The sequence below is a fragment of the Schistocerca serialis genome, chromosome 3 (genome assembly GCF_023864345.2).
Source record: "Schistocerca serialis cubense isolate TAMUIC-IGC-003099 chromosome 3, iqSchSeri2.2, whole genome shotgun sequence".
Taxonomy (NCBI): domain Eukaryota; kingdom Metazoa; phylum Arthropoda; class Insecta; order Orthoptera; family Acrididae; genus Schistocerca; species Schistocerca serialis.
In genome coordinates, this window is record NC_064640.1 from 68,349,687 (window position 1) to 68,373,206 (window position 23,520).

Consider the following 23,520-nt stretch of genomic DNA (forward strand, 5'->3'; position numbering starts at 1 on the left):
GAGACTCGAACTCGGGACCTTTGACTTTCGCGGGCAAGTGCTCTACCATCCGAGCTACCGAAGCACGACTCACGCCCGGTACTCACAGCTTTACTTCTGCCAGTATCTCGTCTCCTACCTTCCAAACTTTACAGAAGCTCTCCTGCGAACCATGCAGAACTAGCACTCCTGAAAGAAAGGATATTGCGGAGACATGGCTTAGCCACAGCCTGGGGGATGTTTCCGGGATGAGATTTTCACTCTGCAGCGGAGTGTGCGCTGATATGAAACTTCCTGGCAGATTAAAACTGTGTGCCCGACCGAGACTCGAACTCGGGACCTTTGCCTTTCGCGGGCAAGTGCTCTACCATCCGAGCTACCGAAGCACGACTCACTCCCGATACTCACAGCTTTACTTCTGCCAGTATCTCGTCTCCTACCTTCCAAACCGCTACAGAGCGGGCTTACTTCCTGCCACGCCCAGATAAGCTTATCAGTATGACGTCACGGGACTGTATATATCTCTCGTGAGGCAACAGCATGCTCATTCGACTCGAGGCAGCCGCACCAAGCACGCAGCCATGCTTTACCGTCGGAGAAGATATTACAGGAGGCAAAGAATGCCAATATATAAAACCGTCGACACTTTTAGTTTTGTTCCTAATAATGTTGTTCAAGAAGATTCAGTGTGTGAAGTGCGATTTCGCGTTAAGAAGGAACAATTTGTTAAAAGTTGCCTCGAAAAATGCGCAAGTGTGATCTAATGCTCATCTTAAGATCGTGGGGAGTGTTATCTATGATCAGCATCCAGAAACGTTGCTGTGGACATGAATCGTGGACAGGCTTTAGTAATCTTTTTCTTGGTTTTGTGATTTTATGAACAAAAAGGATCAAGTGGCATCCTGTTATTTTGCAGTTATCATTTTAGCAGCGTTGAGATTTTCGCATACTGCCACTTTGTTATGCACTGTTTATTGCATGCACTTTAGAGTTAGCGGTAGGCGGAGAAAAAACCAATTGGGACGATGACTACGAGTTATCTTTACAAGATAAGAGGTAAGCAAGCTGCCTCCAATTGGGCTAGGAGATTTGGGCGTGGATGTTACATTCAGGAATTCACCATGTATGATGCACGTGGCAAATATTTCTGGTGGAGAGTGTCACATTCAGGAACAAATGGATGTTCATAAATATTACACCTTGTATACCCTCATAAATATGACATAGTGTGGAAAGGAGGTCGATAGCGTGCATCTTTACTTGTGCCTAATCTAGCAAACTTGTCAGTGAGTCGGCTTAAAAGATCAAGCGTCGGTGACAATATATAGCAAAACAATACATAGCGACTGGTTGCTGCTTCTGATAGAATTGTTCTGTGTATGAAAGAATTACTGGTATTCCTAACAGACTATTGTCAAACGCAAGAATACACCGTCGATTCAATAGTTTCTGGGCCGTGTTTCTGCCAGAGAAACAAATGGCGTTATTACTCGAGTAAGTAGGGAACTACCGGTATGCAGACTGAAGTTTCCTGTACTAACAATAATTTTTTTGTCGTGGTTGATAAACAGTCAGTTTCGAGTACACGAGGTCTGCGACGATGGTTGTTTATTTGTTACCGTTGTTTTCTGGCCCATCCCCGCGTTACTATGTCTTTGAGCAAAAGAGGAATAACAGTCCTTAACACTCCCAGATTCATCTAATTTGGACCCATCAGAATTTGCGTTGTTCATGCTCTTGTCTAAACTCAAATCTGAATTCAACGGAAAGTGTATGACAAGGGAAGGTTACCATACTGAACTACTACGATGATAAGTTTTTAACATAATTTTGTATTTTATTTAGAGGAAATCCAGTAAGTTACTGAAACTTCGTAAGGTCAAAAATCGTGTTGTACTACGGTCGGCTGCTTTGAAAATCTTTATTGTTGCTGCCAATTTTGATTGTTACTAGTCATTATCAGGCACAAGAAATTTTTCAATTACAGTGTGTGTGTGTGTGTGTGTGTATGTGTGTATATATACATATATGACGTTTCATCTCAGAGTGCATAACGTCACAAACACGAAATAGCTAACATAACTAAATATGAAGATTTTAAACATTGTTTATTGCTGATAATCGAGGTTCAGACGTGAAACAACGATGGTGCTCCAAGAGCTGACGAGTTTCCAGAGGTTGAATGCGGTGTACTATTGCGTTACTGATATGGTGGACCTTTTTAACAACGTTTAAATTTTATGTTTTCAGTTATGACTGACAGTTCGTGTTTTCTATGTTATGTGGAACGATATGAGACGTCATGTGTGTATCCACACAGAGAGTGATTGAAAAATTTCTTTGCCTGATAAAGATTAACAACAACCGACGCTGGTAGCAATAATAAATGTTTCCATAACAGCTGACGATGGTACGTGATTTTAGACAAGTACCTACAAGTTCTGGGCACCACCTACTGTAAACTAGTGTAAAGCTGTCATCAACCAAAAGGTTGGTTTTTGAACAGAATATGCTTCATCCAGTGCTTTAGGTGGATGGGAACGGGTGGGAACGGCGTTCCCAGGAATATTTATGCCAAACCATGTCTACATCAATTTTATTACAATCAACAATCATGAAATTTATTGAACGCAAGGTAACTTCTTTTCTCCCATGACTGCAGTCTATAGCTACATTAGTGCGATGACAGCGGTACAAGTGTTAACTCCATTTTCATTGGAGGTTGGAAATGGTATTAGTACCCGAATTTGTGAAGTGGCCCATGTGGTGATTGAAGATTAAGTAACTATACTTTTGTATCATTTTCTGATTTCGCCATCATGAGTTTGATGAAGTGGCTGAAGAAAAAACCAACCATGTAAGTGAGAAGTAAACTACTGGGCGGTTAAAATAAACTGACAGTATTTCGAGTGCTCTGGCGTGGGCTGCACACATCTCAGGACACTGAAACATTGTAGGTATCTTCATTAATCGGTGCGCCCGAGGAGTATGCTGACAAAAATAATAGTTCTACTTTCTGCCACCAGGTGAAAATATTGCACTGTAAGCAGTCAGAACGTGGTGTGGGCGCAGGTAAATGGAAGGATCGATCAAAGACGTGATAACGGTGGTTTTAGCATGTTTATTAGTATGTGGTGACGAGGTAAAACATGTGTTTAAAATGGTCTCTCAACTCAGCAACATACTGGATCAATTACCTGGCATGGTCGATAGTTGCTCACCCTGTATCCGGTGTAATCAGAGCGATATGTCGTCGTATGCTATCATTCAGACCGTAAATAGTACTGATACATTCCTGATAGACACGATCTTTCATATACCCCCACAGTCAGAAGTCACATGGATTTACGTCAGCAGATATGGAAAACCACACATCTTGAAATTGCCTATAGATGAGGTGGTCGTTACCGAGGATCTTTCACCTGGAAAGTGACATGTCGTGTCGCCCCATAGTGCATGAAAATAGTGATCTGCACACAGTTGCGTTTTTGCAAAGATGGAATTATGTGTTGCACAAAGAGGTCCTTATAACTTGCAGATGTCACTCTACACCTAACAGGCATGTCAGGTGTCTTGTTCCCGAAGAAAAACGGGCCGTGAATGAAGGAGTTTATGAAACCACACCGCAGAGTCACATAAGATGAGTACAGTGGATGTACCTGCAAAGCATTCGCGGAGCAGAGCTCCATATGCGACAGTTCTGTGCATAAAAGCCATTGCGTTTCATACGGAAATCTTCTACCTTCATAACCCTTAACAACAAGAGCCACTTCTCAAGAGACAACAAAGCGTGTCGCCAAGCGAAAAACGGCATACTGACGTCAAAAGGGGAAACATTTCGTATTATGACAGCTTACAACGGCATACTTTCACCTTGTGGCAAAAAGGGGAACTATTATTTTTCAGCATACTCTGCAAACGCACTGATTAATGAACACACCTACAATTTTTCAGTGACCTGCGATGTATACAACACACACTGCAGCACTCGGAACACTCTCAGTTCAATTATAATTACCTGGTAGCATTAGAAAGCAGTGTGTTGAGAAATTAAACAGCACACGTGTTATTGAAAATCAGTGACTGACTATGAAGAAAATGATGCAGATGTGGTGACTTGCGAAACTTCAAATATTCCAGATTGTTGGAATGAATAACAATACAAATATTTCACTTCAGAATATTCATGGCTTGAAGTGAAGAACAGATTTCTAGGATGCCATGTTTACAGTGAAATCAATGCACTTTTCAACAAAAGAAAAGAAAAACCTAGTTTGAGGGAAAAAATTCGTGTACATAAGACTCTGGTTTCCAATAGAGCTTGTCAGTCAATAAGAACTGAAGGTAACAAATGATATCTCGGTAACACTGGAGACAACATGAGTGCTAAACATTCAGAAGTTATGGTTGAGATTTAATACTATGGAACTACTACATTAAAGGTAAGTTCCCACACATATTTTCTTCCAGCCGAAGCACTGGCTTCGGCTACATCTACCTACATAACCTGCAAGACACCGAACACAGCACTGAAGAGGGTATGTAGTCCCAATATTACAGATTTTCTTTTCTATTCCATTCGCGTGATGGGCAAGGGAAAAATAACTGTCTGCATGCCCCTTTATACGCCCTGATCTCTCATGATCCTTGTGTGTGTATTATGTATTGAACCGGGGACCTAGAAACGACGGAGAGGCTTTGTCTCGCCATAGCCCTCAGTGGTTTACAACCCCACAACAGGCCACAGCAGTCCACCCACCCCACCGCCGCCCCGCACCGAACCCACGGTTATTGTCCGATTCGGCCCCCAGTGGATCCCCCCTGGGAACGTCTCATACCAGATGAGCATAACCCCAAATGTTTCCGTGGTAGAGTAATGATGGTGTACGCGTACGTGGAGACAGTGTTTGCGCAGCAATCGCCGACATAATGTAACTGCGGCAGAATAAGGGGAACCATCCCACATTCGCCGAGGCAGATGGAAAACCGCCTTAAAAACCATCCGCAGGCTGGCCGGCAAACCGGACCTCGACACGGATTCGTGCCGGGGACCGGCACGCCTTCCCGCTCGGGAAGCAGCGCGTTAGACCGTGCGGCTAACCCTTACTCGAGATATACAATGCAGGCAAAGGTTCTCTAAATTTATCTAAGAGGTTTTCGCGAGATCTACACGATCTTTCTTTCTAGGATTCCCTTTAAGTTTCCAGAGCATTTATGTCATACTTTCATGTGGGCCATATCAATCTGTGATGATCATAACAGTGTATCTCTGAATTGGTTAGATGTCTATTGTCACACCTTGACGAGGGCTCAAAACACTGGAACAATATTCTAAAACTCGTCGCAGAATTGCCTAGAATGCGATTTTCTTTACAGATACAGTGCATTTTCCTAGAATACACCCGACTAGCCTAAATCTTCTATTCGCTTCGTGTAATACTGATTTTACGTCGTCGTCCCATCTCATAGAGTTTCTTAGTACTATCGCTACATACGCGATTTGACGTTCTCGGGATGTTCACAATCTTGTAATCAGATACTACTGGATTATTTCTCTTTGTTACGGGCATTATTTCACATATATATGTATAGCTCAAGGGAGCTCCCATTCGTAATATCAAGCGAAAATTATATCCGACTCCTTTTTTATTATCGTACTTTACTAGGCGTGGGATTGGAGGCGGAATGCCGTTGCGTGCCTCCGACCTATGAAATGAAACATAGTCATTTCTAGTGGGAAATATGGTTTAACTTTGACTCCGAACCATTGTGCAAATCGCCATTTTTCACACTGCAAAACAGTGCCAAAGCTGAAAGAAGTGGAAAGTTACAGATAAAAATCCTCGAAATGATCGGGGATCGAACCCGAGACCTTTAAATCCGTAGTCACACATTACCACTGAACCACCGAAGCAGAAGTGACGAAACTGTGTGTATATTAGAGGTAGAGTAATGAAAAGATCCCCGAGGTCGATGGTGTCAGCTGTAGTGCTGAGTCGGAAGCGGCTGGCTAGATGCGGGGAAGGAAGTGCGGCGCTGGCGGCTGGATGCTGGCGGCGGGCGGCGGGCGGCGGGCAGTACCTGAGCTGGACGAGCAGGCCGGCCGCAGGGAGCGGCGCGGGTTGTGCTGCGAGTTGTGCTGCTGCGGCTGCTGCTGCTGCTGAGGCTGGTGCGGCTGCGGCCCCGCCGAGCGGATCTCTCCCGCCTGCTTCAGCACCTGGTACGTCGCGTCTACCTCCTCCTCTGCGCGCCGCCCACCAGGTCCACAGTTAGTAAACGAGCACCGTTACTGGTTACTGGCAGGGCAGCTCAAAAAGGTTACGTCAGTAGGACATATACTGGCGGAAATTGAGAAAGGAACACCCAGAAGGATCGCGACAGCTCGCAAAAGGAGAGAGGATTATCGGCTGGCACATACGCACCCCGCCGCTTGCGGGTCTGATGGGCTGACACAGACACTTCCTGTCCTTCGTTTGGGTACGTGGTAACGTTTCTTAATTTTATCCATTGTTTTTCAGTGTTTCGTCCGTGACTGTTTTACTTTCGTAAAATGAAGAACAAACCGCCTTCAGTCACAAGTTGCATTTATTTACTGCACTATGCATTTCGAGCCCTGGAGGCTCATCTTCAGGTGCTTTTTAGCCCGTCTCTGTAGCCATGGTAGCAAAAGCTCACCTGGAAGTTGGCTCTCGATTCGGTGGTAGCCGGGTCGTATACTGGAGCCGTAAGAAATTTTCACCTCCACAATATAGCAGACAAGGGGATGAGAGACGATGGCATAAAGTTCCAGATCACCAGACTTTGCGCTTATGCTCTGGATTAAATTTCATACCTCTCTGCTGTGTTGGCACTTGACACTGTCGTCGGTGATTCGTCCATCGGATGGGGACGCTAAACTCGGCCTTGGTGCTATTCGAGAGGATTGTGTACTGGTACTGAATTTTACCCATTCCTTTCTCTCAGTAAACAAAATAAACGTAGCACTACATTATAAACACACCTATTACAGTTCACAGGAAGGATGAATAAAATTGCCTTCAGTCACAACTTTTTGGTATTTTATTAAATTACATAATGCATTTCGGGACCTGTCGGTCCATCATCAGGTGCAAATTGTCTGCCAGGCACTTAAATGTGATTTGCAGAGTATCCATGTAGATGTAGATAGTTTACATTTGCTCTTGTATGATGTGAAATGCATGTTCCTATTATGTTAAAATTAGACGTTAGGATTTGTATTTCGCGAGTCATGTGCGGAAAAACGCATTATGGAGAAAACAGTAACAAACTTGCCGAACAAAGGAAGAACATTTTTTATCTATAAGGTCAGAATACATTCATTCTGCTGTCGCACATCGTGCCATTTAAGGTGCACATTTGTTTACACGTTTTAAAAACTGTTCCTATATGTGATATGTTCAATGATGAAGTTTATCACATAGTGTCAGAGATCTGAGTATAAAGAAGTTGGAATAAATTTAAAAAAATCTTTAAAATGACTAACATGACTAGCGAAATCTGTCTTTTCATTTAACATAATTCACGCTTTTTGATTTTATGGAGGTATATTTACAGCTGTTCTAACAAATTTAGCTTCTAACTACTGGATTCATTGGGTAGGACGACCAAATTGTTTTTTATTCTGTTGATAATGTGTTTGGTTTGTAGCATTTGCTGTGCAATGGCTGAATTTTGAAGGTGGTTAAGTCTAAAACAATTTGTGTGTTGCTGGAACCGGTATTTGCATTTTATGCCTGTTTTCCCTACATAATACGCAGGACGACTGGGGCTTGATACTTTAAACATTCCACTGCTGTTGAATTTTTTGATTATATGTTTTGTTTTGTGAACTAATAAGTGTCCTAACTTATTATTGGAAACTGACAGTGTTACATTGTTTTTTAAATAGGTCATCAGTTTTTGTGATATGGGGCCTAGGTATAAGATCCTGCCAAATCTGTTATTTTCTTTCATAGTGTGGCAGTTTGTTGTCTTATTTTTGTGTGTTTAAATTATCAACTGTTTTGTCTGTGTAATCACTCTTTTTTGGCAATAATTATCGACATGTCCCGTTCTGTCATAAGGCTGTTTTCTTCTAAGTCAAGTGACTGTGCCCTGTGTAGAATGGAGCTAAAGGCAGCATGAAGGGTACAGCATGAAGATTTGTCAATTGTTATGTATATGTACGTGTGTTTTCTGTACATGCTGAACTTATGTTTTTGTTGGAGGTTGGTGATTCTAAGCTAAAGGAAATTTACGCTTTTGTTCCCCTCATGTTCTGCTGAGAACTTTATACCACTGTGGAAAGAATTTAATAATGCAAGTAGTTCCTCAGTTTGCTCTTTTGTGACATCATATAGCAGCAATGTATCATCAACATACCTCCAGTAATATACTATTTTACTCCCTGTATCAACCTAAAACCTATAAGCTTAATGTTCTGCCGGCCGCTATAGCCGAGCGGTTCAGTCCGGAACCGCGCTGCTCCTACGGTCGCAGGTTCGAATACTGCCTCGGGCATGGATGTGTGTGATGTCCTTAGGTTAGTTAGATTTAAGTAGTTCTAAGTGTAGGGGACTGATGGCATATTTAGGCCCATTGTCAATTCTAAAAATATACCTTCTTTAAACTCTACGCTCATTCGGGAGGACGGCGGTTCAAACCCGCGCCCGGCCATCCTGATTTGGGTTTTCCGTGATTTCCCTAAATCCCTTGAGGAAAATGCCAGGATGTCTTCTTCGAAAGGACACAGCCAACTTCCTTCCATTTCCCTCCGTAATCCGATGGGACCGATGACCTCGCTGTTTGGTCCTCTCCACCAAATCAACCAAGCAACCAACCAACCTTTACACTCTCTCAGTTACTGACTGAAATTCCGAAGCAGTACTTTATTTTTGATAAGTCATACTCAGTTAAGAATATAAAAGATTTAGCAATTAAAATTAAAGATATAGATATTCCTGCAGATGCTACACTATGTGATCAAAAGTATCCGGACACCACCAAAAACATATGTTTTTCATATTAGGTGCATTGTGCTGCCACCTACTGCCAGGTACTCCATATCAGCGACCTCAGTAGTCATTAGACATCGTGAGAGAGCAGAATGAGGCGCTCCGCGGAATTTACGGACTTCGAACGTGGTCAGGTGATTGGGTGTCACTTGTGTCTTACGTATGTACGCGAGATTTTCAGATTCCACTGTTTCCGATGTGATAAGGAAGTGGAAACGTGAAGGGACACGTACAGCACAAAAGCGTACAGGTCGACCTCGTCTGTTGACTGACACAGACTGCCGACAGTTGAAGAGGGTCGTAATGTGTAATATGCAGACGTCTATCCAGACCATCACACAGGAATTCCAAACTGCATCAGGATCCACTGCAAGTACTATGACAGTGGCGGCAGGTGAGAAAACTTTGATTTCTTGGTCGAGCGGCTGCTCATAAGACACACATAACGCTGGTAAATGCGAAACGACGCCCCGCTTGGTGTAAGGAGCGTAAACATTGGACGATTGAATAGTGGAAAAACGTTGTGTGGAGTGACGAATCGTCGTGCACAATGTGGCGATCCGATGTTAGGGTGTGGGTATGGCTAGTGCCCGGTGAACGTCATCTGCCAACGTGTGTAGTGTCAACAGTAAAATTCGGACGCGGTGACGTTATGGTGTAGTCGTGGTTTTAATGGAGGGGGCTTGCACCCCTTGTTGTTTTACGTGGCACTATCACAGCACAGACCTACACTGATGTTTTAAGCACCTTCTTGCTTCCCACTGTTGAAGAGCAACTGGGGGATGACGATTGCATCTTTCAACACGATCGAACACCTGTTCATAATTCACGGCTTGTGGCGGAGTGGTTACACGACAATAACATCTCTGTAATGGACTAGCCTGCACAGAGTCCTTATCTGAATCCTACAGAACATCTTTGGGATGTTAACGCCGACTTCGTGCCAGGGCTCATCGACCGACATCGATACCTCTCCTCAGTGCAGCACTCCGTGAAGAATGGACTGCCGTTCCCCAAGAAACCTTCCAGAACCTGACTGAACGTATGCCTGCGAGAGTGGAAGCTGTTATCAAGGCTAGGGGTGGGCCAACACCATATTGAATTCCAGCATTACCGATGGAGGGCGCCACAAACTTGTAAGTCATTTTCAGTCAGATGTCCGGATACTTTTGATCACATAGTGTAGATCTGCTTCTTTTGATGTAACTAACCTACGTGAAACATTTACAAATGCACCAGCTGAAGAAGCAATAGAAGCAATCTTTAAAAACTGAGTAAAATATTAAAAGTTATCGGTTTCATAAGCATCAGAGGTCACCTACTATACCTCAAATGGGAAAGTTTACTAACAGAAAGAGGGTCTTGTCAAGGGTTGTAGTATATCAAGTGTCCTGGCAGATATGTTTCTCACACATCTTGAAATTAATTTATTTAAAGAAACAATCAGCTCAAAATTAACATAGTATTTTATGGAGGTATGTTGATGATACATTGCTGCTATATGATGGCACAAAAGAGGAGACTTAGGAACTACTTGCATTATTCAGTTCTTTCCACAAAGGCATAAAATCCACAGTAGAACATCCTGTATCTCAGAATCACCAACCTCCAACAAAAACGTAAGTTCAGCAAACAGGGAAATACACATGCACACATGCAATAATTGACAACTCATCATGCCATCCCGCTGCACACGTCATGCTGCCTTTAGGTCCAGCTACACGGAGCACACTCGCTTGACTTGGAACAAAACAGCCTTAGGACGAAATTGGACACAATAAAAAGTATTGCTATAAAATTTGGCTACAAACCTGAAACAACTGATAATTTAGGCACATAAATATACAAAAATAAGACAAAAAATTGCTACACTAAGAAAGAAGATAAAATAATTGGTAGGATCTCATACACAGGCCCCATATAATGAAAAATTGCTAATGTATTGAAAAAACATGATACCAATGCCAGTTCCCACTAATAATATGTTAGGACACTTACTAGTTAACAACATAAAAACAGATAACGAAAAATATTCAACAGCAGTGGAATGTATAAAGTATCAAGCCCCCTGTTGTCCTGCGTACTATGTAGAGAAAACAGGCAGAATAAACAAAAGCCTGTTCCAAGAACATATAAATGCTTTTAGACTAACCACTTTCAAAATTCAGTTATTGTACAGCATACGCTAGAAACCAAACACATTATCAACAGGATTAAATCAGTTTCGTAGTAATACAAACGAAGCTAATATTAAGAACCTCGATTTTTTTGAACAGCTGGAAGTGTACCTCCATAAAATCAAAAAGCGCGAATCTATGCTAAATGAACAGAGAGATTTAGCTAGCCATAGTCATGTTACTAATTTTAAAGATTTGTTTCAAATTTACTTGTTGCATATGCCAGCTTCTTAATACTCAGATCTAAACTTCATCTTGGATCATATCACCATATTTTTAAAATGTGTACACAAATGTGCGCCTTGAGTGACAAGATGTGCGATGACAGAATGAACGTATGCTGATCTTAAAAAAGATTAAAAATGTTTTTCATTGTTTGTTCGGTAAGTTTGTCACTATTTTTCCAGTGTTACCCATATATTTTCCGTGACTGATTCACGAAATACAAAACCTAACATCTAACTCTATCATAACGGGAAAACGTATTTTAACTCACTCAAGAGCAAATGTAAATTATTTATTGGACAATTTGCACCTGATGATGGACCCACAGGGTCAGAAGTGCATCATGTAATCTAATAAAACACAAAATAAGTGACTGAAGCCGGTATTATGTTGAATACAGTCACCTTCACAGCTCTAAAATATGGATAAACTTAAATTCCCATTACAGTTGCCTACATTAAACAGATGCACTTAATAGACAACCTTTATACACATATTGGAAAGGGATGAAATGAATTGGGACCTTCCAATCGATGAGTACATAAAATTTCATTTTAAATACTATTTCATTTGGAACGAGAAACGAACTAACGTTCACCGTTGACATTGAGCGTCGAGTGAAGCACGTAAAATCCAGTTTTATTTTACTTATTATTTTTTTTTATACCACGCATTGCAGGAACGAAATTACAAACACAGGGGGTAGTTATAAAGCCATTGAGAAGCAGTAAAGGCCGGTCCAGATGTCTTGCTAAGCGTGCTGCCACACAATATTTCACTTTATAATCCATATTTCTGTAACTATTTGTTGTTGACAATCTCTGTTGTGTTGGTAGAACTATGAGGAAGCCTTTGGCAGTGCAATCCGACAAACTAACAAATATTCAAAACACACGCAAGCTTTGTAGAGCGTTCTCGGAGCGCCGTCTCGGTAGAACGTTTCGCGATTGGTCGAGTCCGAAGCACGAGTTGTCGATAGCGAAGCACTTACTGAGTCCAAGAAGACAGTTGTTGCCCGTAATCCCAGTTCAGAACCAATGCCTAATAAATACAGAAATAGCCGTAAAGTTAAACTCAGAGCGGTAAATTAGGCTCCAAGGATGGAAATGGCCCTCTCAACCCGGGCCTGACGCTCACGCGTCACGACCAGCATTCACCATTGCCGTTGGTCGAGTTAATGCTGTGAAAGACACGCCTGGGAGATAGGGATGGTTATCGCCCTTGCCTCCTCTAACGATACATCGATTTCTTCGCTGCCCTAGGATCCACATACTACAGGAAATGTTTTACTTGACTAATTGTGTGGTGATAACACCACGGAAATTGCGAATGTTATGTTCTTGTGAGCTATGCAAGATGCCCCAAACATTTGCGGTAAAAAATGCAGGCTGTAGATGATCTAAACCAAATATTTTGAGATGAGGTACAAATGGTAGCAAATGAATACTTCAAGCAATACGAAGCAATTTGTGCGTTTGTGAACAACTTATTTCCCGTAAGAAACACTTGCTTATTGCATAGACGTCGGCGGTAACACCTTAAAAATCGGTACACAGTGGTATGTGACGCGACTACGGAGTAGTTTACCAGTATATACATTTCATTACTGTTTGTCCAAGAATCAAGCAGTACTCGTTAACGGATTTCGCACTTGTAAACGCACCGTACAAAAAGTCACTTCTAGGAGGCATCATGCTAATACCTTCTATCACCGTCTTTACGCTTGATAATAGCCGCAATTCGCCTCAAGTTTATAACGGCACGCCATATCCAACTGAAGTCATTCATTACTGATTATATCCCAAAGAGCTTTCATAGTACGGGGATTCTGACTGCTGCGTTTCACCTGTTGTTCCATATAATCCCAATTATTTCCTATGAGATTTGATCAGGTGATTTAGCGGGCCGGACGAGGTAGGATGGAGTGCCTAATTCTCTGTCATACCAGAAATGTATACACACAATCCTGTGAACACAGATGCTATCATCCTTGAATACCGCAGTGTCCACTGTGTACTCACCATGAAGGTGTAAAAGAAAGAGCAATAATTGTCCACCAAGACTCTTGAAATAAGCATCTTGGTTCATGTTTACGGTAACCAGAATGAGTGAACCCAGAACGAACAATACCGCCGTAAACTTCAAAGAACCGTCTCCAGCACGCCTTACTGGGCTGTCGATGCACTCAACGTCCGGCATCGTATGAAAAGAGAACCACATTAGACACCTCCAGTCAAGTACTGTCCCGTTTGTATGTTGTTTGGCCCATTGAAAACGTGCAATTAGATTCCCGACTCTAGAAGTCCATTGCATACAGCTTCCTTCGCAATGTTCGGTTGGAAGATGGTGGAGATGGACTTGCATACACTGACAGGAACAATTCCAATTACTGTCGGTTTGAAACTGGCTGTTACTGACAAGCGTCGCCTTCAGGTCTTTGTCAGTTAGGCCTCTTTTACGACCACTTTTCTTACACCATGTTACGTTGTACACCATTAATTGTACGCACGTTTGACAGTCTGGTTTGATACATAAGGAAATCGGATATCTCCATTCACAGTGTGGTCATGTGCACGTCCAAACCATGTGCCCCTTTCTGCCCATCTGTCATGCATGTGTCCATGTCGGCCCATTTTCCTACGCCGATTCCATACAATGCAATGGCACAAACACACCAGTTTACTGCTATGACTTACGACAGCAGTGGAGAGTCAAATGACCGCCAGATACCAGTTCTACACTATCTAAAACGCTCAAAGAAGGCTACAGTCCGATTAAAATTACTTGATACTTGACTTGCCACTACAGTGTTGCCACATCCGCTGGCAGCTACCGCTGGGTTATAGGCGATGCACAAACATGGCGGGTCAATTCACAAATGCTGTTAGTGTATAACGCGGAGCGATGTTGGAACCGGCTACCGCAATGCATGACAGAAATGGGAAATGCTCTGTCGACAGCTGATTTTAAGTGACCAATGACTGAACGACGCTTTTTGTAGGCTCATGATGTACATTATTTGAGAAAACGGCGATCAATAATCTGCGGAAGAGCTAAAATCACGATCGCTTTGTTCATGGCATTTAAGGTTAACCTCAAAGAAAAAAAGAATGATAGGAAGAAAAATAATAGCAAATAAAAAAAGTCAATATGATGATGGAAATGACACAGCAAAGCATTAAAAATTAAAAAGATATGCGTGTAAACCGATTAACTGAATAAAAGTAATAATCAAAATCTTTTGATTAGATTTATAAAAATAAAGAACATCGCTGCATTTCTCGAGATTCGAACTTACGACCTTCCACACGTCAAGTTTAAATGCTAGCCACTGTGCTACGCCATTATGCGGCGGAAACTGTTTGTATTTACGTCTCTAGTGACCTAATCGCAACGATTAATACAGTCTTCAAAAATTCGCCTCCATGCAATATCGTGCGAAGCTTATCTAATGTAAGGCGATCTCTCTGATTATAATAACTGTATATGTGACGTTGAATCGCGTCTTGTGCAGAAGAATCCAGTAGTGTTTGGTTGGTGCTGTGTATGTAATGTGTCTATTTCGTTGGCATAATTGTGTGTGTGTGTGTGTGTGGGGGGGGGGGGGGGGGTTGTCGTAGTAGTTGTCATGTGTGGTGAAATACGGAATAAAAGGGCGAGATCCAGGGTACAAAATCCAAACACATCAAAAAAGAAAGCCAGACAAGGAGCTGGAAGTGAACTGACTAATTGTTATGGCAATTTGGCAACGGAGAACGATTCTGGTGTGACGTTGAGCGCTCTGATTGGCGGAAACCAGCTACAACACGTGAACTGTCAACTATCAAGTAATTTTAATCAGACTATAGTGTGGTGTTTGAGGCTGGAGCCGCGCGACTACTACGGTCGCAGGTTCGATTCCTGCCTCGGGCATGGATGTGTGTGATGTCCTTAGGTTAGTTAGGTTTAAGTAGTTCAAAGTTATAGGGGACTGATGACCTCCGATGTTAAGTCCCATAGTGCTCAGAGGCATTTTTGGTGTTTGAAGGCGGATGAATAATATTTTGTACAGTGAGCTTAACATATAGCGTAGGATGTAGTATCCGGAAACCTTAACGACTATGAAGAGAATAACTTTGCGGTATGCGTCATTCAAAGTGGAAAGATTTATCGCCGTGGATAGTAATTTGCGAAAACGGTGGTTGCTCGAGGTCCAGAGAGCTGGATAAGGTCCTCGACAAAAAATTATTCCCGGAGAGAGTAATTGGTGTAGCAGCTGTTTCGCCCCCGAGCATAACCAGCAATTGGAATCAATGTAGCCAAATGACTTTTAAGTCAGACTTCAGTTCTGTCAATCGATTATCTGTCAACTCGTGCACTGACTCAGGTATTCTTGAGTTCGAACAGTTAATACTGTTACGTAGAAGAAGGTGTAATTAGATGAATGACGAACACTAACTTCACTTAACGAAGGTTCATTCAGCACTTTCACATACAAGAGCGCGGAGCGAACTGCCTCCGGCCAGAACGCATACAGTATATATACAGCTACAGAACATTCCAGTACAATGATCTTGACATTTGTGGATACTTTTAGAATGTACTCGAACTGAATATAGAAATTAAAATTATACAGTCCAGGTGAGTTTTGAACTCATTATCCTGCACGCAACAGTTTAGTTTCATAACCACTACACCACGGTGCTACTCAGTTTCTTCTCCGACAATATTAACTTACTTTGGTGGTATAAGTTGTATATGTCAGTAAAAACCAATTATTCATTCGTCAGTTTAGGAACTTCTATCGTCTGTATGATTTTGGTCCCAAAGGTTTGGGGCACCCTGTATAAATATTTGTATTGTCTATTTGGGCCAGACATCCGGTAGTATCTTTGGAATAAGTAAGGAGACCGTTTTAACATAGAAGTCTTGGGAAGCCATACGTTTGCGTTTCGGCTACGCACTGTTCCTGTTTCATGAGTTAAAGGAAATCTTATTGGTTATATAAGAAGAAGAAACCAATACGCATTGTGTTTATTTAGTGCTTCATTGAAACTGCAGATTCTGTTGCAAAAACTTGATAGCTGTAATTGCACGTGGTGGCTTCAACTGCGAATGCAATAAATACATGCTGTATTTCTTTACATAGGTATAAATACGGTAGAGAAACAACGGAGTGCTTTAGCCTTTAGCCAGGGCAGTAAATTCCCAAGAACTGAATTTTCTGCGCCCAGAACGATATAGACGCTGCTACTGCGACGCCTCGCAAAGGATACCGTGGACTAAACCGTAGGTCAGTTTCTTGTAGGTAATGAAGCTTTCGGTATGCGTCTGCAACTGTCAGGTCTCGCTAATGGATATGTGGTGTGTTTGGACATTCCGTAGATTGTTACACTCGAGTGTTTCTTTCCTCAAAGTGATAATTTGGCTCGCCAGTTTCGTTGCGTGTTTCCTCATTTACAATGGACTCGGATGTACTAGACTTGTCCATTGCACTGCGTCGTAACTCGGTGTATTTGTCAATAACAGTCTATTCTGCTCCTCAGTGGCAGCTCAGACGCTGAAATGGGAGATTTTCAAATAAAACAAGGCATTATTGTTGTTATTGTTCCGTGTGGCTCACAACTTGTTGTAAGCCATGTTCATTGGTAGCGCTACTGTAGCTTTCTTGTAAGGTGTCCTAAGTGTAATTATTTTAGTATAGGCAACTGTGTGTAGTGTAGTGGCTGTGTTAATTATAGAGAAGGGAGCGGATGGAGGCTGGTCCTAGCTAACAGCTTTCTCAAAATGGCTCAAATGGCTCTGAGCACTATGGGATTTAACATCTTTGGTCATCAGTCCCATAGAACTTAGAACTACTTAAACCTAACTAACCTAAGGACAGCACACAACAGCCAGTCATCACGAGGCAGAGAAAATCCCTGTCCCCACCGGGAATCGAACCCGGGACAGCTCAGTTCGGGACAGCTTCATGGGTCCCAGAGGCGTGTGTGCCTTGTTAGTACTGCACGATGTGATGTCGATACTGATCTTAGATCTAATGTGAAACAGCCTAGTTTCTGACTAAACGGTCCTGTTTCGTCATTCGTATCACGTTTCGTTATTGTTAACACAGTGTTATCTTGCCGTTGTAGCGATTAGCAACGTTGTTGCCAGTTTTAGCCTCCATTCTCAAGCTTCCTAGTATCGTTCATCTTCATTCACTCGGTGTTGCTGCAGGTTATGGAAGGCCTTATGCTCACAGCTTTTGTGATGAGGCTTCAGCGTAATCACTGATATGTTACAGGGAGTTGGAAAAATGTACTCATTCCTTGAAACTTAACTGTTTTTTCAAAAACAAAAAATGAAATTTAGTAAGATTCTTACGCAATAGCGTAGTATAAAGTTTTCTTAAACGATGACAAAGGCCACGTTAGTTACGTGCATGTAACGAGGAGAAGACAGGGTAGTAAAACTGGCTAAAATTAAAGATTTTACTTTGAGCAACACAAACCATATGGAAGTAATATTGTAAAGTGTGAGGAGTTTAAAGAGGTGCAACAACGATGGTGGAATGAGTTGAAATTCACCATCGGAACACTGTCCATATTCAGAAAGAATTATGTGCAGACGGTATTGTTGATGTACGTAAGGAAAGATGTGGGCAACCGAGAACTGTATGGCTGGCTCTGAGCACTATGGGACTTAACATCTATGGTCATCAGTCCCCCGAGAACTGTAACGAGTTCAACTGCTGCGATGTAACAATTTGTCGAACGCAGCAAAAATTAGTGTACTGACAAAAGGGGGTGAAATGACCGGGTGCAGGTCGAAATATAAATGCTGCAAAGGGAAAGTAGGTATTCTGAGATTACTGCTCACTATGAGTGAGGACGACTCGTATTGAAGACTTCAGTATTATGACTGATTTGAAGGCATAGTTAGCGATCGTCAGGGGTTCGTAAAAAATGGCACGTGATCTGTCGAGATGCTATTCAAACTTAACGGTAGTGAAAATTACTGCAGTTGTGTTTGCTCAACTGGACAAAGAAACGAATCTCCCGAGGTCCGATGCCTGACAGGGTATGTCTGTTGCTCCGCAGCTTGAATGGCCTGTTTTTATTTCAACCTACAGAAACTAGTCTAAAGGATGATCCGATATGTTTCTCTGCCACGCGGGAGCTGATTCGAGGCGAGAGATTTGACTTACAACACTCTGTCTGAACGACAGACATGTTCAAGAGGTGATACTGAGTATCCAGTAGCTTACACTTTTGGTCCGCTATCTATCTTGACAGATTTATCCAGGTTTGTATGCTTTTTCCGTGTAAATAAGCTTGGAGTGTGTGACTGTCAGCGACAACGCTCGAAAGCTTTTGAGCGTTGCGAGTTACAGTAAATTTGGGGCTAAAACAGGAGAAATTAAAATGATGCGTTATTGAAACTTACGACGTTTTTGTTACGGTCAGCGATTGTAAATATTGTCCCTTCTGTAACTCTGAATTTATGAAATTCGTACTTATTTCTAAATGCGATGATTCGAGTGACGAGACAGTACCAGTAGACAGTGCAGCTCTTATTTGAAGAAAACATGCAAATAATTTATTAGTGATTGGGAACAGACTACGAGTGAGTGAGTATGAAATATATAGTGTAATTTCTGATCTTTTTTTCTTCGTGTCAAACAGTAAGAAACGAACGACACTTTTTATGTCATGGCATGCGTTTTCAAACTATACTTGTCGTTAAAATACTAGAAAAATCTCGCAAATATTGATGTGTGCAAAATATCTCGGATCCAGGGGCTCAATATTCTAAACAGGCTAAGCTCTTGACGAATTTCTACAATAGAGAAAAATCAGGTGACACACGAGTTTAGTGAGGATGGGATCCGTTGCAGGACTACTGGGGCCGGATTCGGCAACACAGGCTCATCTTCCAACTGAGCGTCCTTGTATGAACGAAACTCAGAATCTAGATTGTGCCGAAAGACAGAGCCGCTATCCACCGTTGTCAGAAACAACGAATGCAAGGACTGGTTACACGAAACGCAGCTGAAAGCCGGAATGAACAAGTATAAACAAATATACCTGGCACGACATTAATCTCAAGCGGTGGAAACTACATCTCCAACTGCGACAACTAGTCCGTTGAGCATTTGTAGTGACTGAATATAATTAATGTTACACCCTTACTAGCACTTCTATGCCCATTCCTTCAAACATTTTTGCCCAGTTCCACAGACAGATGGAAATTGCGAGGGGCGGGTCAGGGATGGGGGATGAAATGGTCACTCTCCCTCATTTGAATCTACATAAATTCTCCAGAAGCGTACATGACAAAGGTGGTTGTTGAACGCCAGTTATGCCTATGCAAATCAACTAATAGTACTAGTGACATCACAAGTAAACGTAGGTGACCCCACGTACTTCGTAGGAAATTGAAGCTGTGGTGAAGGAAGGAAGTTTGACTAAGCCATTTGAGTCATGTAAAAAAAAAAAAAAAAACTTTCCCCTGCCAAAATTAGAAATTGCAACGAAGAGACTCAGGGGAGGTGGCGGGGGTGATCAAGTTTCACTTGTGACGTCACTAGTACCACTATCTCAGTATAACAGTCACAATTTGTCCCCCTCTTTCCAATTCCATTCTCCAATGGAGCATTTTTATGCCTCAGTACCCAACCTCAGCTCTTTTACCTTGTTGTTATAGCATTTATGTGAGATATAGAATGGTATCTGTTGAATATTTTTAAGTCCTGTGCCTCGAGTAATGGTTCCATGAACGTGCTCGACGGTATTTCTTCGCAAAAGGAACTTACGTTCCACGCTAGATATCTGGATATATCTGTGATATATTCGTACTGTTCGAACTGTTTGACTGAAAATTTAGTAGTATGTCTCAGAATTCTTGTTACTCCTGTAATCTGTACTGTAAGGGTTCCTTACATTCACGAACATATGTGTTGTAGCAAAACGATACTGACATACTTGGAGACGCTGCAGAGGGTGTCTTGAGGAACAAATTGAGATAAAGAAACCATGTCTGGGAAAGTCAATCAACCACTTTACAGGGTGTCACAGTTACAGAGACCAACTCCTGCCGCTAGTTTCTATGCTCTAAAATGTTATCGACGAAGCCATGCACGCGTTCGACGCCAATTGACGTCCAGAATACTGCCGGCATCACAACTATGATGTCATCCATGTATAGACTCACGTTAGGTGCCGAAGAGGTCACCCTTAACGTGAGCGTAAACTAGCAAGAAATTTTCGCTAGTAACTTCTGCAAGCACTTGCTGAGATGTTTACTTCAGAACGAAAACTTATGCAAGTTACTTCTGCAGATCGCTGTGGTGAATTCATATCAGGTATTTGCTGCAATTACTTGCAGAAGTGTTTCCACTAAATTTGCGTCGTAAGATAGGCAAGTGGAAATTTACAGCGTCGTGCATAAAAACCAGAGCAGTCGGCACCGTTATTGCGTTACTGTTGTTGTGGAAAATCGTTACGACAAACAAAGTTGAGGAAAAAAGTAATATTTGGATGAATAAATCAGTACAGAGGCGTATATATTAAGGTTATTAACAAACGCTATTGAATGAAATAAAATCATAAGACTTCGCTCAGATTAAAAATTTTCTGAGAGTATCGTATGCTAATTTCGAATAACTCTATTCTGTTGTACAAACAAATATTCGAAAACGGGATACAAAAGTGCGGCAAGCTATGTCACGAAAGGATGGCCTATTAATTACTCTTCGATTTTCGCATACAATATTTGCACTTTTATTACAAATGTAATGCGTTTATGTTTACGCTAATATTAAAAAATCATCTCACGTTTACAGTGGTTTGTATTGCAATTCTACTTGTCCTTCTGGTGAAACAAAGTAATCGGTAGATTCATTGCGCACTGCCTTGGCCGCGGTGGCAGTTATACGAGTATATGTTTAGGAGTTCCAATGGTACATTTGTTTTGGTCCTCCTGTCTTTGCGCTATTCTCCTTTTCGACACTGACAACTGGCAAGTTCAGCAAGTACTTGCAGCAAAATGCAAGAAACTGTCTCCACTAACTTGCGAAAGCTACTCCTGCAAGTTGACATAACTTGGGAAGTCGACTTGCTGGCGGTGTTTCCACGTGAACGAACTTTCAGAATTAGCTTCTGCAAGCGACTCGCGGAAGTTTACTCGTTAGTGGGCACACGCGTTTATAATTTCGACGCTTTGAAGCGCCGTTCGATGACGTTTCAGACATCGTTTCCCGTCCTCAATTTGCTTCTCAAGATCCCAAAATCCCATTTAATTTGTATCTTTTGTTACACTCTGTATAAGAAAAGATCGTCAGTGCAACCGCTTTGGTGGCTTAAAAATTGCGTTCTTCAAATGTATTATAGCTGTGGAGAACATCTACTCTGGAATATGACACATAAGAGCCTTGCGTGTGACCTCCTTTAATGTAGTGTTGTTAATTACTCACTCTTCCTTAATAAGTAAAAACGCTCCACTTTCTCTCTCTACAACTGACTTAACTGGGCAACCAATTGCCTAAAATTTTTTCTTGAAATATACTACTTTTTAACTTAACACCAAGATATTCAATCCAGGTGGCAGAGTTCAGTGGCTTACAGTAGGACTAATCAAATGCTGCTTTATTTCTTCTCCCACTGATGCTTTTATCTGCCTTTTATCAATTTTTAACAAAGTTGCCAGCCGCTACACCTAGACGATATTTTGTCTGAGTCATTCTGAATTTCCTATTGTTGCCGTATACGTACAGCAGCAAAAAATCTGAGTGCTCTACTTACAATGTCTGATATATATTGAGAAATCCCCATGCAGTCCAACATCGAGCCCCTGTCACACCTCAAAGCCCCACAAATCTGGATCAATCATTCAGATAGTGAAAGGAGACGAAAATTTAATAGACATGTGAGACTGGAATTCTATAGTAGGAAAAGCAAGAGAAGGAAAAGTAGTAGCTGAATATGGAATGGGGCTAAGGAATGAAAGAGGAAGCCGCCTGGTAGAGCATAACTTAATCATAGCTAACACTTGGTTCAAGAATCATGAAAGAATGTTGTATACGTGGAAGAGGCCCGGAGAAACTGGAAGTTTTCAGATAGATTACGTAATGGTAAGGCAGAGATGTAGGAACCAGGTTTTAAATTGTAAGACATTTCCAGGGGCGGATGCGGACTCCGACCACAACCTATTATGAACTGCAGATTGAAAAAATGGTTCAAATGGCTCTGAGCACTATGGGACTTAACATCTATGGTCATCAGTCCCCTAGAACTTAGAACTTCTTAAGCCTAACTAACCTAAGGACGCCACACAACACACAGCCATCACGAGGCAGAGAAAATCCCTGACCCCGCCGGGAATCGAACCCGGGAACCCGTGCGCGGGAAGCGAGAACGCTACCGCACGACCACGAGCTGCGGACTGCAGATTGAAACTGAAGAAAATACAAAAAGGTGGGAATTTAAGGAGATGGGACCTGGATAAACTGAAAGAACCAGAGGTTGTAGAGAGTTTCAGAGTGAGCATTGGGCAACGATTGACAAGAACGGGGGAAAGAAATACAGTAGAATAAGAATGGGTAGCTTTGAGAGATGAGACAGTGAAGGCAGCAGAGGCTCAAGTAGGTAAAAAGACGAGGGCTAGTAGAAATCCTTGGGTAACATAAGAAATATTGAATTTAATCGATGAAAGGAGAAAATATCAAAATGCAGTAAATGAAGCAGCCAAAAGGGAATACAAACGTCTCAAAAATGAGATCGACAGGAAGTGCAAAATGGCTAAACAAGAATGGCTAGAGGACAAATGTAAGGAAGTAGAGGCGTATATCACTAGGGGTAAGATACATAATGCCTACAGGAAAATTAAAGAGACCTTTGGAGAAAAGAGAACCAGTTGTATGAATATCAAGAGCTCAAATGGAAAACCGGCTCTAAGTAAAAAAGGGAAAGCAGAAATGTGGAAGGAGTATATAGAGGGTCTATACAAGGGTGATTTACTTGAGGGCAATATTACGGAAATGGAAGAGGACGTAGATGAAGATGAAATGGGAGATGTGATACTGCGTGAAGAGGTTGACGGAGCACTGAAAGACGTAAGTGGAAACAAGGCCCCGGGAGTAGACAATATTCCATTAGAACTACCGA

The 23,520-nt window shown here is 42.0% G+C and overlaps 1 protein-coding gene across 1 annotated transcript in view; it reads right to left on the reverse strand.

The window, feature by feature from the left end:
* Positions 1–23,520, reverse strand: part of LOC126470681 (uncharacterized) — a 990,891-nt gene that overhangs the window by 152,054 nt on the left and 815,317 nt on the right. Inside the window, exon 13 of the mRNA XM_050098681.1 lies at positions 6,061–6,222. Coding sequence (XP_049954638.1) covers positions 6,061–6,222 — 162 coding nt within the window. The remainder of the gene's footprint in view (positions 1–6,060; positions 6,223–23,520) is intronic.